General features: G+C 39.1%; 2 protein-coding genes across 2 annotated transcripts in view; one reads left to right on the forward strand and one right to left on the reverse strand.

Annotated features, from left to right (window-relative positions):
* Positions 1-1,436: 1,436 nt before the first annotated feature.
* LOC145769298 (lactadherin-like) lies at positions 1,437-5,808 on the reverse strand. Its single transcript, XM_082580886.1, has 5 exons — positions 5,496-5,808; positions 4,863-4,931; positions 3,967-4,131; positions 2,509-2,678; positions 1,437-1,643 (listed from the first exon to the last, which is right to left on the reverse strand). The coding sequence occupies exons 1-5, from the start codon at positions 5,791-5,793 to the stop codon at positions 1,506-1,508; spliced, it is 840 nt and encodes a 279-aa protein (XP_082437012.1). The 5' UTR covers positions 5,794-5,808; the 3' UTR covers positions 1,437-1,505.
* A 3,716-nt stretch (positions 5,809-9,524) lies between these two features.
* The window catches only part of LOC145769524 (uncharacterized), a 42,787-nt gene continuing 39,232 nt past the window's right edge, over positions 9,525-13,079 (forward strand). Inside the window, exon 1 of the mRNA XM_082581174.1 lies at positions 9,525-9,670. Coding sequence (XP_082437300.1) covers positions 9,603-9,670 — 68 coding nt within the window. The 5' untranslated portion in view covers positions 9,525-9,602. The remainder of the gene's footprint in view (positions 9,671-13,079) is intronic.

Genomic DNA, 13,079 nt, shown 5'->3' on the forward strand with positions numbered 1-13,079 from the left:
CTGAAATGCATTGCTCAAGTGCACACCCCGAGAGTCGAACCAGCGCTGAGTGATCTTGAACTTTTCTCGTTCACAAAGTAAGCGCTCAACCTACTATACGCCATCTGGTTACTTTAAAATAACCATTGGGTTTGTCCGCCTCGATAGCTCAATTGGTTAGCGCGTCACTTCTGGAAAGAAGAAGCTTCAAGATCAAGCGGCGCTGGTTCGACTCTCGGGGTGTGCGCTTGAGCAACGCACGTTAAGGATTGCTCTCCATTCAGCAGCATCTAATGAATGGAATAGTTTCCCGGCAACAGCACATCAACAATCGGAAAACTTCACTCTACCAATCTCGGCAACCGGGCCTGCGTCAGTGATTCAAAGCCTCTGCAAGCATGCGTAACTGCCAGGATTAAGCTATTCAAGAAGCTTTCCCAGTCCGAGAATAAAGATTCAATCATTGAGTTTGTTTTTCGGTGACGTATGAAAAGTCATGTTTTATTTGTCAAGCAACTGGTTGAGATGCGGTCACTTCCATTGATATCAGCTCGTACTTATTTTTTAACTGTTGGATATTTCTTGCTGCATGAACTACTTTGGAGATTAACATTACGTCATGTATTTACATTACGTACATGACTACAGAACCAAACTTTTGAAACAAATACTTGGCCCCAGTAGCTGTTGGATAAACGCCCAGTATTGCAAAAATAAACGAAGAGTAAAATCTAGCAGCGTTATATCAACTCTCCGACCACGTGCTTGAGCATTCCACGTCCAGCTCTACTTTTGCGGCACGTAGTGAACGGAATATGTAATATATTTACAAACCGAAAAACTGGGCTTAAAGATAACAAGCTTCAAGTGTGAAAATGCCACGCGAAACTACGACCGGTAGCCTACCAGCAAATAATAATTCTCAAAACAACTAGCCCTTTCCAGAAGCTTTCTCAGTCTGAAGAGGGATTCAAAAACAAACAAACAACCACTTTAGTTTGTGAATAAACGATATCAGTAACCTCATGTAGTTCCACACAAAGTGAAAACTACATGACTTATTGACTCCTTCTTATATTTTTTAAAGATATTGTCTAAAAAGACTTTTTTAACTGCGGACAGTGGCCAATGTTTCGATCTTACGTATCTCTTCAGAGCAGTAAGATGAAAGTGGAGAGTTGTCTTGAAGTTTCGGATGAGATGATGGTTTTCAAGAGTGATTAATAGGCCCAATAAGAATTGATTTATTTACAGTAGGCTATTCATTGATTTTTTAACAAATTTATTTAAACTAATTGATTTTTTGATTAATTAATTCGATTGATTGATTTTTGTTCACTTGTTGATTCATTCATATCAGTTTGTATCCTCTGTGGATCCTTCTCTTGTATCATGGGCCAATCCTATAGATGTTTGCTGGTACACTCCTTCATTTTTTTACACTTTATTTGATTGGTATTTTCACACAATACATACAGTAAAGCAGAATGATCGGTGGAAAGTTATAGCAGTTTTTACTTTGGCATTTAGCACGAGAAATAACCCAACCGAAGGGCAACATGGTTGTGCCATGTCAATGCAATAAGCCGGAAATATCTGGCTGTAACCGGTTTGTCAAATCTGTGGATGACGTAGCTGTTCTGGTCGTAGTTTCCAGTGAAAACCTGGAACGAAGCAATATGAAACGATGTGAAAGAATTTCAATTGTAATTCTGAAAAGTGAAGACGTTTCTATGGGGATGTGAACTTCCAATAATCTCTCCACCGCCATGATGCTGCAAGATGGGCATGGCCTTATTAGCGTGTATAAAGGTGTTGAAAAGTTTGAAACACATGCTTGACATGCGCAGTGACTCTTTATATCATATCACACCAGTTTATTTTGATACGATATGAACTGCTGTCAAAACAGTCAAAACGAACGATTTTATACGAATGTCAAATGACAGAGAAGTTTGGAAGACCATGATCGCCAACGTCTGCATAAGATCAGGCACATAATCATCATCATCATGTACTGCCATTGAGCAAACTTCTAATTAACCTAGTGAGTTTACAGACTGCTTAAAAAGTCTGCATAAGATCAGGCACATAATCATCATCATCATGTACTGCCATTGAGCAAACTTCTAATTAACTTAGTGTGTTTACAGACTGCTTAAAAAAAGTAAACATCCAAAAATATAGCAATTATACGCTATTGGTCTGCAAGGGTGTTGGACCTTACCGCTCAACCAAGCCCTAACGCGACGTGGCACTTTCAGGAGAAGAAAGGGCGGAGGAGAAGAAAGACAGATGTTTTTTTATTACAATGTTAGTGCAGACAACTGCGCTCAACGATTAACGACCTCGGGTGATAAAAAGTGAAGTCCTCGGCGTCAACGGCCCAAACGACAGCAATGAGAATATGGATCAAACAACAGATATATTAGTTTATACTGCTTTGCTGCCTCAAGAAACGAAAGTTAAACAACCTTAATTCTCTTTACAATTACTGTATGATTACATGATACATGAATAAAAAATCACCTTTTCTGTCCCATTTTGGTGACGCATCACTCGTAGAGAACTGACAACATTTCCCAACGATATTTTGTAACTCGTCACCCATTGCTTAAAATCGCCCTTTCCTTGAGTGACTACACCGGTCACGAATATTGGCCGAAGCAAATCAACTTGGATCCATTGTCCAGCTGCCTCTGATAATAATAGTAAAATTTCCATCAATTGATTGATTTGATCTTGATCCTCGGACTGGGAAAGCTTCTTGAGATCTAAATCCTGGTAGTTGCGCATACTTGTAGAGGCATTGAACCACTGACGCCGGGCCGCAAAATTTTTTTCCCCACGTATACTTTCTGTCTCATTTACATATTTTGGTAAAACTTTGTATTAAAACTGTGTGAATGCAACGTGTTCTCGTTGGCACGGTTGGTTCAGTGGTTTCATCCTCTGCCCAGCGATCGTGAGAACGAGGGCTCGACGCCTGTCGAAGTCAAGCTTTTTTTTTTCTTTAAATTAATTTTTGCGGTGCACAAGAGCTTTTCAAAAAAAAGTAGGGTTAGGAAAAGCTTATATTTTATTATCATTGCAGAATTTCATTGGCAAATAGTTATTTCGCAATCTGAATCAACCAATCTCTCAAAACACTTTCGGAAAATCTTACTTTTAGAGTGACTAGAATCAATGAGACAAAAAGCTCGTGGGAAAAAAATTTCGCCGCCGGGCCGGCCACCGAGATTGACAAAGTTTCCGATTGTTGAAGTGTTGTTGTGGGGGAATCGGTTTGGTTTTGAATCTTTATTCTCGGACTGACAAAGCGTTAATAAGTTATTCATGGTAGTTTCGCATACTTGTAGACTTGTAGAGGCTCTTGACGCAGAGCGGGTTACCGAGATTGACAAAGTGAATTTTTCGATTGTTGAAGTGTTGTTGCCGGGGAATTATCCCATCCATGAGATGCCGATGAATGAAGAGCAGTCCATGAAATGCGTTACTCAAGCGCACACCCCGAAAGTCGTATTAGCGCTGCTTGATGTTGAGTCGGTAACCACTGAGCTAACGGGCAGACTAACACAGCTCAGCTTTAGCCACTGTTTCATTTTCAAATTTTTATCGCATATCAAAAAAATACAATATCTCATAGTAACTACCAGGATTAAAAGAAGATTTATCAGGTTTGTTACTTTATCAAACAAATAATTAATAGCAGTAGCGCGAATAACGAAATCCGAGAGGGACCTATAAAGGGTTTTTGAATTTTTTTACCTTTAAATAGGCTACCGATATTTTAACCCAGGTTATTTTGTTAATGTATAATTGTATATTAATACATTTGCACTGATCAGGATGTCTGATGTTTTTTTTAGAGATTTGTATCTGCAAATCTTGCAAGACGGATTAATATACAATCAGGGGGCCTGATTTTTTATTAGTAGGCTACCGGTCCCAAGATTTCCTCTCAATAGTCATGAATATCAATCTCACTTTGTCTCGCCACCCATCCAGCACTTGAGTATGGAGATCCACTCCCTTTGTAGTCCAGCCTCCCATGGCTAGCTGAATGGCTTGAACGATGACTAGATGATGCAGTTATGTCGGAATCCCTGACTCTTCCATCCCTCAATCCTACCGAGCATCTCTTGACAGCATCTGCCAAGTAACGCAAATTGAAATACTAATACAATGCGCTACATTTGTATTTAATCAGTTATTATTTAAGCTAACAACAATTGTTAGTTTAGAAATTAAATTGGTGTAAAGTAATTGCATGCGCCATGTGCAGATTTTATTCAGAAATCAGGCTTTATATTTCGAAGTTAGGCGTTTCATTCAGGTTTAACAATAGTTTGCAGCCTGCGTTGTCGGAAACTAATAAATTAGACTCAACTTCACACCTTTAGTTTTGCAAGATGACGTCATAATATTGTTTGTGTGCCTAAAAAGCGCTGTCTGTCACAATCGTGAGATGGTTTTGTAACCCACAGCCCACACGATTTCGCGAAGCCTATTAAATGTAGCCCGCTATTATAGTATATACTGTAGTATAAACGGAAATATATTTTCTTAATTTTGCTGAGTGGATACAACGTGTGACATGGTTATCACTATCATCATCATCATCATCATCAGAAAAGGAAGCGAATTAAATTAATTTTTGAATGTTAATACTGTGTTTTTCAATCAGAATCTGGGTCTTTATTTTTCAATTTCATGTCGTTGTGGCTTGGCACTTTTCAATCTTACCAATAGCCAAAAAACGTTATTTTACATGGATTCAACGTCCGCATACTTTGAATCAAATTAAAAAAAAACGCTTTGCTTGCTGGGAATACAATTCCCGGAAGAAGATTAAGAATGTAATTCAGTGGAAGATTACTCACTTTCGCTTTGCAGATCCGTAATGACGTGTTTCATTGAGGAAATCTGCCCAGTCATCCCCTCCAGAGCAGCTGTGAAAGAGTTAAACTTGATAACATACAAATATGCATCATAAAACTTAGAACTATGATAGTACCTTGACTTAGGTTACTGCATGATTTCTTCTGCGTTTTCGCGCTGCAGGATCAACATGTAATCACGTAATGAAGGACTGCTATGCTTGCTTGGTGACTGCCATGAGTATAAATTTCTAATTGTTTCTAACGCAAAATATTTTGATCAAGAAAAAGTAAATATACAAAAAATTCTCTAAAGTATGTTTGCGTAAACCGGAGCAGAATTATTTAAACACGATGTAATTTAAAACCTTTTTTTTATAACTTTTAAATCTTCTTCTTCATCGTGTGTCACACGGCGTAGCCCAGAGCATCACGCAAGCTCTTGCTCTATTGTTGAACTCGGCTAAATACTGTGCAGAGTATCTTGAGCAAGCTCTATCTTTGAACAAGAGCTTGCGTGATGCTCTGGGCTATGGCCGTGTGACACACGATGAAGAAGAAGAAGATTTAAAACCTATAAAAATGTGATAAAAAGTTTGTACTGAAACAAAAGCTTTGATTGCACAAATCGCTCACTGTTTAATTTCCTTATTTTTCCGTTCAGCTGCTGAACCTGGTTTAGATTGCATTGACACTGGCCTGCTGCCCCCTTACTTCCTTTCGGTCCGGGAGGTCCAGGAGCGCCAGATTTTCCAGGCCGCCCCTGAATTACGTCAGGAGATGGCCCAGTGGTCGTCTTACGAAGACAAACCTCTTCATCCCCTTGACCAAGTGCGATAGTCAGAAGCAGAAACGTAGTCGCGATAGACAAAAACATCAGTCTGCATCCATACATCGTTGTCAGCTCAAGCGGGTGCTTTCCGGTTAAAGACATTTTTTAACTTGTTGTATTCACTTGCCCAGGTTTTGACACTTACCAAGATTTCCTTACAGTGTCTTAAAAAAAAATTAAACATTATTTGCTTTAGCAGCATCTCTTATGTTTAGTTGCTGTATCTTTGGAGTGCTGCTGTAGGCTAGTTGCTTTAGCTACAGTACTTGATAATTTAATCAGTTTCTTTCTAAGCACCACTCACTTGCAAACGAAATCAAATTTTACAATCAAACTTACAAAATGATGAAATACACCGATTTTAACGCTTAGCCAAAGCGATAATTATTATTGTTCTAAAATCATTGCTTTTAGTGGCTTTAAGGTAAAGGTTTTTAAACCGGGGTCCGTGAACTCCCAAGGGGTACGCGGACTAGTTTTAGGGGGTCCATGAAGGCCCAATGGAAATCTTAGTGTATAATTTCAAAAATGGAATAAATTTTTCAAAAGAAAAGAGATAAGTTCAAACAACGCTGATGATTTCTAGTTTGGCGTTTCCAGATAGTTGTTATCGCATTGTACTGTTTTTCGTTAGCTAGCTAAGTTAGTTTAGTCCTATGAAATTTTTAGGCCAGAAAAACAAGATCTGCTCAAAATTTTTCTTTAATTTAATGGAACCTAAAGAGATTCCGAGCACTGAAACTTATCTCAGTCTCGGCTCTAAAAGTAGGAACTGGTCCTGCCAACCTTAGTTAGTAGCCTAATCAAGCATTCTATTTCTAAGATGAGCACTTAAACACCTCATCTAGCCTACTGCCTAGGCTATACATTTCCTGCCTATGCCATCGTTTGATTTCTAAGTTTTTCAAACCTTGAACAACCTATCCGTATTAGTGACCTATAGGCTAATTCCCGAACGAGCCAATTAATCTGTGTCTGCAACAAATTCGATTTTGGATATTTTTTTCAATATGAACAATCCTTTCAGTTTTTTTGTTGCAAATCACCTTCAACAATCAGCGTGCGACAAAGCGTTTGTCACATGCTTTCGCAGTAAGATTTCAAATTTGTTTTTTCACAACTGGACTGGCATATTGAATATTATTGATAGTATTTTAAAGCATATGAAGTATTGAAATCGCAAGCAATCCACACTGCTCAACGTAGGCTATTGCATGTGTAGATTGACTATTTAAACCTTTCAAGGTTTTGCCACCTTTTCCCGTTCATTAACGTGCTGGTAGGTCTATATCGACTTTTTTGTAGTTAGTATCTTTTTCGTCCCGGACGCGTTAATGAGGAAAAATAAAATGATTGAATGATTGATTGATATTAACAACTAAGATTGAACGTTTATTTAAAGCAACCGAAACCGCCACTTTCAATCAATGACCTTCAGTCTATTTCATCACTGCACAATTTGGTCCATTCATCGCCGGAATGTTTTTTTCCTGTCGTCATAAAATTTCTATGCCGCAACGGTAATCAGGGAAATAACCAGAAAGATCTTCTACGGCTGTTGCTAATGAAAACAGCTTGAAGATTTTAGCGATTTTCAAGCGCTGTTTTATGCCTATTTTAAACCTTTTGGTTTTGCCATCTTTTCCTTTTGTTGGTGCCAAACTCGTGTGCTTACTTTGAAGTTTTCTACATGTTCGCGCCAGCAAAGAAAAAATAAATTGAATTGAATTAAATTGAATAAAAACCTTATCGAAAATCAGCTAGTCAGCTACTTGGGTAGCTTGCAGCAGATGGTTGTCAATGATAAAACAGCCTATCTTGCTAATTTGGTTTCTTTAATAAAATCGCCACAACACTATTATTGGACCATCACTAATCTTATTACAGTAAAATTCGCCTATAGTGACACCTGGAGGGACCGCGGAAAAAGTGTCACCATAACCGAAGGGTCACTATAGCCGAATTCTACTCAACTGTTGCGTATGCAAACGGGACTTTGCAACAGGTGTCACTATAGACGAAGTGTCACTATAGCCAAACTCACTATAGGCGAATTCTACTGTATTAGGATACTACGTCCTGTATGCTAGCAGTTAACAGTTGTTGTTTTTGCATAGGTGTTTTTTCATACTGCTTTTGTAGGGCTATATTTTGATATTTGAATAAAACCCAGGATTTCACTTGAATATTTTGCAGCAGTAAACAACTTTTTGTATTCATTTTTACTGAACATCAGCCTGTCTTGTTTCAACGTAATTTGCCGGTGCTTGACATTTGTCACATTGGTTTTGAATATTTATCTTCTGACTGACAAAGCCTTGATAGCATAGCATCTTTTCACATATAAGCTAGGTGGGCAATTGCCCACCTAGTCCCTTCGCTTGCCCCCCTAGCCCTTTCTTTGCCCCCCTAGTTTGAAACTAGGTGGGCAATTTTTAAGACGTACAGTAATTTTTGGTTATAAAAGGTTATCAACGGTTATAAAAGTGATCAAGTAACGTTTTTGATACTCTTCACATTTTGAACTATTATATTTCTTTGGCAGTTAAAGAATGAACAGCTAAATGGAAAGCTTCAGCATACATCTACAACTTATGAGCCTATCTTTGACCTTACTTAATAATATCGTTAGCCTAGTGTTCCATTCAAGCAGATTATTATCAATGTGTGGTGTGAGTAGGCTACCTCAAATTTTGTGTGAGATTTTAAAAGTCTGAATCACCGAAGTTTGTTACCTGATTTTCATCAAAATGAAATACCATGCAGTTCTTTAGAATCATCTAATTCTGCAAAGATTCAACTCACTATAATATCTTAGCAGTTGTGTGTCATATATATCATAGTTGTTTCTTTTTACATTAGTAGCCTACAAGAGACTTCTGCAACTAAATGTTGCTAGATTAAATATTATTAAGCTACATTATTATTTAGGCTATAAAATATTGCGGACGGAGATGAATATATAGGAATCAAATAGGTTTCAAAAGTTTAGCCTAAGTATAGCCAAAAGTTTAGCCTATGTCTTTTTACCCACAATTTTCCTGAGAAATCTACATTTTTACTTGTTTTACGCTCGGAAAAAAATGCCTTTTTTCTCATCATTTACGCGCGAAAACTGCCCTTTTTAACATAATTTGCGCGCTAAAAATGCCCATTTTTGAAAATTTGCCCACCTAGTCCCAATTTGTGAAAAGATGCTATGCTTGATAGTATTTTTTGAACTCAAAAGTAAAGCCTTGATAATAAATGTAAAGCATTGATAAGTTATTCCTGGTAGCTTTGCATAGGGCATAGGCTACTTGTAGACTTGTAGAGGCTCTTGACGCAGGGCCGGTTACCGAGATTGGCAGAGTGAAGTTTTCCGATTGTTGAAGTATTGTTGCCGGGGAATTATTCCGTTCACTAGATGTCGCTGAATGGAGAGCAGTCCTGAAATGCGTTGCACGAGCGCACACCCCGAGAGGCGAGAGTCGAACCAGCGCCACGTGATCTTGAGTCGGGCTCGTAACCACTGAGCTCACGGGGCGGACACATTAAAAACACAAAAAGCAGCTGACTCGATGACTGATATAGTCTTTTACTTCTTCCTGTCTGTTGTGGAATCTAGTTTGTTATGGTGCTGTTATTTTATTTGCATTGTTTATTTCTTTATATTGCACCGAACTATTCTCGCAACAGGCGAAATTAAAGTTTTATTTCTCTCACTGAAGCTTCCGTGTAAATCCCTTTTTCTTTGAAAAAAAATTAGCAACTGCGTAAAACCATTATGACTTAATAAACACTATTTATAATCGTAGTAGAAAACTGCTGACAAGTGACAAATGCAACTTGCAAGGCCAATCCAAATTTCAAGGGACTGCGATGTCTAAAACAGAAAAAATCTTAGCTGTGCAGCAAGAAATTTTCCAGGGATGAGATGGAAGATCTATTACACGACTTTCATTTTCTTAATTACAAATCTTGTTAGCCCTGGTTTCAGGTATGTAGCAAATGCATGTACCGCAGGCTTTGTTTTGTACGCTACCGTACTCTACCTTTTCACTTGAACAACCTAATTATGTCAATAAATTTGGTAGCATGTTTTTGTTAAGGGCGATTGTAAGTCAGAAATTATTCACCAAACTTCTTGAAAGAATAAATTTTTAAACTAAAAGTATAACTGAAAAATCGTTAAAAGTATCTAAATTTTGGCAAAAACGCATTTCTTTGTTTTCTTAGTTGTGGAGATATGATTGCATATTCAAGTAGCCTGTGCCGCCACACTACGTTTAGCAACAAATTGCTTCAGAAGTTTAGTTGTTCATTGCACCAATTTTATGGTGTAAAAATTAACTTTTGTTGGTCTAGCTTGGTTGACTGTGCTACCCTATGCCATCCTCGATTTATATCGCTTAGGCTGCTGTTCCAGCAATGAATGAAGTGTTCCTTCCAAGTTCTAATGTACGTGCACAGTGTCTTCACACATAACCAACGTTTTTTACTCAATAAACCTGTAAGCTAACGAATAAGGGCAACTTTTTTCACTGTTCAAAGTTTTTTTTATGTTCTTTTGATAGTAAAGCCCCATGAACAACATGCTTTGTAAGCATTAATTTTTGAAAAAATAAGGCTAAATCTGTACGCAGTCCTCTCCTAAAAGCAAAAACATTTTCTATTGTGTAGCGAAAATACACGGTTCATTAAAAAAACAATGGTTTTATTACTCTATTTCTACTGTAGCCTACCATTGTAGGCTACCTACTGCTGTAGCGTTTACTCACCAGCAGCCATCAACAATTTCTTCATTGTTTCATATTTAATATCCTTGCAGAAGGTAGTCGGCAGTGGCGCGGGAACTATTTTTCTCTAGGGGGGGCTGAAGCTGCCATTAGTGTTGTAAGCTTCTGGGGGGCGAAGCCCCCCAGACCCCCCTTATGTTGGAGAACGTTTAAAACTGGTAGCAACTTTTGTAGGTCCCTCCTGTGTGGAAAACGACGCCAAAACACACACATTGTAAGTTGTAAGAAACGAAGAACGGCAACAACAAAGCAGCTGTTCAGGAAATTAAAAAGAAAACGAACAAATTAGAAAGTGATGTGAAAACGACAGTTTGTGGAAATGAGTTCTTACACTCTTCCGAAGATTGCTTTTCGCTCAGGGTTTTCTCTATATGAACTGTGTCATGAGCTTTTTGACATCGACAGTGTTCCAAATGTTTTGGTGGACATACGTCAACGCAAGATGAGTAAGTCTGTATTGTGTGATTGAGCTTCTCAACCACGTTTTCAGGCGTCTTAGAGCAGAAAAAGAACTTTCTGATAATGCAGCTGAAATCGGGAGGCAAAGGCAGAGCTCCACGAATTTTCACGTTTCTTTGAAAAGATCAGTGTTGGCATCCGGTAAGCTGATCTCAGTATCAGATCCTTCCTCACCGTTTGCACAGCTCAGAAGGGCCTTTTCTCAAGTGGCTGCTGTAAGCAGATTCACCTGGTCGAATCTTCGATCAAGCTCAGCTTGAACAACTCAAGGGCTTTGATGTATTGCCATTTCCACGCTCCTTCTCCCGCAGAGGACAAAGCATCAGATTCCTCTGTGTTTCAAAATTTTGCTGGAGTTTTGCTCACTCGGGGATCCTTTGGCGTCTTTAGGTTATTGACAGACGCTGGGACGTTCGCTGCTTCCATAAGCTTGGAAACGGATTCATCTTTTCTGAGATTTTTGATCCGTTTGCGGAAACTGGTGATGGATCCAAAGCTGAAGAAGCGGAGATCTTCTTGTTTTGGAGCTGTCTTGCGACGGCTTCTGCAGGCTGAAAAACTTCACCTCTGCAGGTAATCGCAAAATAAAGCCGCATCGTGTGTGCTTATTTTACCAAGCTGAATAGGCTATCTTTGCACGTGCGTCTCCTTTCATTGCACTATCTTCTGTCATGTCGGTCAGACATTGCAACAGGGTAGGGTAGGCTGGGTAGCACTTAACAACACGAGCGAGGGCAGAAGTACGAACGCACCAACGAGTAGGACACAAATTCAGAAGATCGCAGGCAACTTCATCGGAACCAAAAAACGACATGAATAAAGGTTTACGTTTAGACGATTCACGAATTACAACTGCCTTGAACGAAGTTTAAAGCATCGGCAATAAGCCTCACCTGCTTTACAACGTCTTGCAAAATCAAATCGAGAGCATGACTACTGCAGTGAATGTATAACGATCCAAGGCATAATGCTTTAAGTTTGGCCCGCACTCCATTATAACAACCAGATCTCTTGCTGTTCTATGCTGTAAGTGTAAAGTGAATATTGCAGAATGATGTCCAATAAACGATGGAACGCCGTGTTAGTAGCCTAGGGAGGGTGGCTGGAACCGCTACTGCGAGGTATAGTTCCCTGTGATTGACGACTCTTTATTTCGAATGATGAGCGCGATCACACGTAATAGGAACTCGATCGATTCATCGTAGCAATTATTGCTCGAATAGTTTTCTGAAAATATGTTATATACCTTAAATTTTCAGAATTTTCTAGGGGGGGCTGAAGCAATCATCCAAAATTCCAGGGGGGGCTGAATTAGCTCTAGGAGGGGCTGAAGCCCCTTGAGCACCCCTACTTCCCGCGCCCTTGGTAGTCGGACAACTCGGCATGCGACAATTCATTTACCGGCCCTGTGTCAAGAGCCTCTACAAGTATGCGAAACTACCAGGAATAACCAATCAAGGATTTGTCAGTCCGAGGATAAAGCAACCAATCAGCAAGTGCTTCAAGTCAGCAATCACATTTCAGCTACTGCCAAGTCAGCAAACGAGATTTACGTGCTCACGTCGAACTTGCCAAGTCATCGCTTGTCAAATTCATTTTGCTGGTTTGTGAAATTCCAAGTTATAGCTTGCTCAGTTGCAATTTCATCGTTTACCAACTTACGCCACTTGCTGAAATGTTGCTAGCTCAGTTGTCACTTGCTCAGTTGTCGTTTGCTCAGTTCTCAACTGCTGACTTGTAAGAGACTCCTCGCAGAACCGGTCATGTCAGTTCAAGCCCGTTTTCTCCACTGAGCAGCGAGCACTACTTTATATCATTCATTTTTGACTCACCTATTTCACACGTTCATGTGGTATGTTTGGATCTTCCTCCATCTCACCTGATAAAACATAGCCATGCATAACACTTATTGTTTATCTATCGTATCACTTGTAGAAGTTACAAATTGTTAATTGTGCAGAATTTGTACAGAAGCCAACCTTTGCGTCCATGTCTTTTTAAAGTACAATGAATAAGTTGATTGAATGTTAATCAAAGAAAAGACAAACAAGTAGGACAACGGCAATGCCAATATGCCTGCACGTAATAAATGAACAGAAGTACTAAGTAGATAAGGAAAAAACGCAGGCGGTGAGTCAACTACGTAAGTTG

Source organism: Aplidium turbinatum, chromosome 4 (genome assembly GCF_918807975.1).
Source record: "Aplidium turbinatum chromosome 4, kaAplTurb1.1, whole genome shotgun sequence".
Lineage (NCBI taxonomy): Eukaryota > Metazoa > Chordata > Ascidiacea > Aplousobranchia > Polyclinidae > Aplidium > Aplidium turbinatum.

Coding starts and splice junctions, on each gene's coding strand:
- LOC145769298 (XM_082580886.1), bottom strand. CDS start 5,793: ATGTCTTTAACCGGAAAGCACCCGCTTGAGCTGACAACGATGTATGGA. Junction 4,132..4,862: donor TACGGATCTGCAAAGCGAAA/GTGAGTAATCTT, acceptor GTTACTTGGCAG/ATGCTGTCAAGAGATGCTCG. Junction 2,679..3,966: donor TGGATGGGTGGCGAGACAAA/GTGAGATTGATA, acceptor TATTATTATCAG/AGGCAGCTGGACAATGGATC.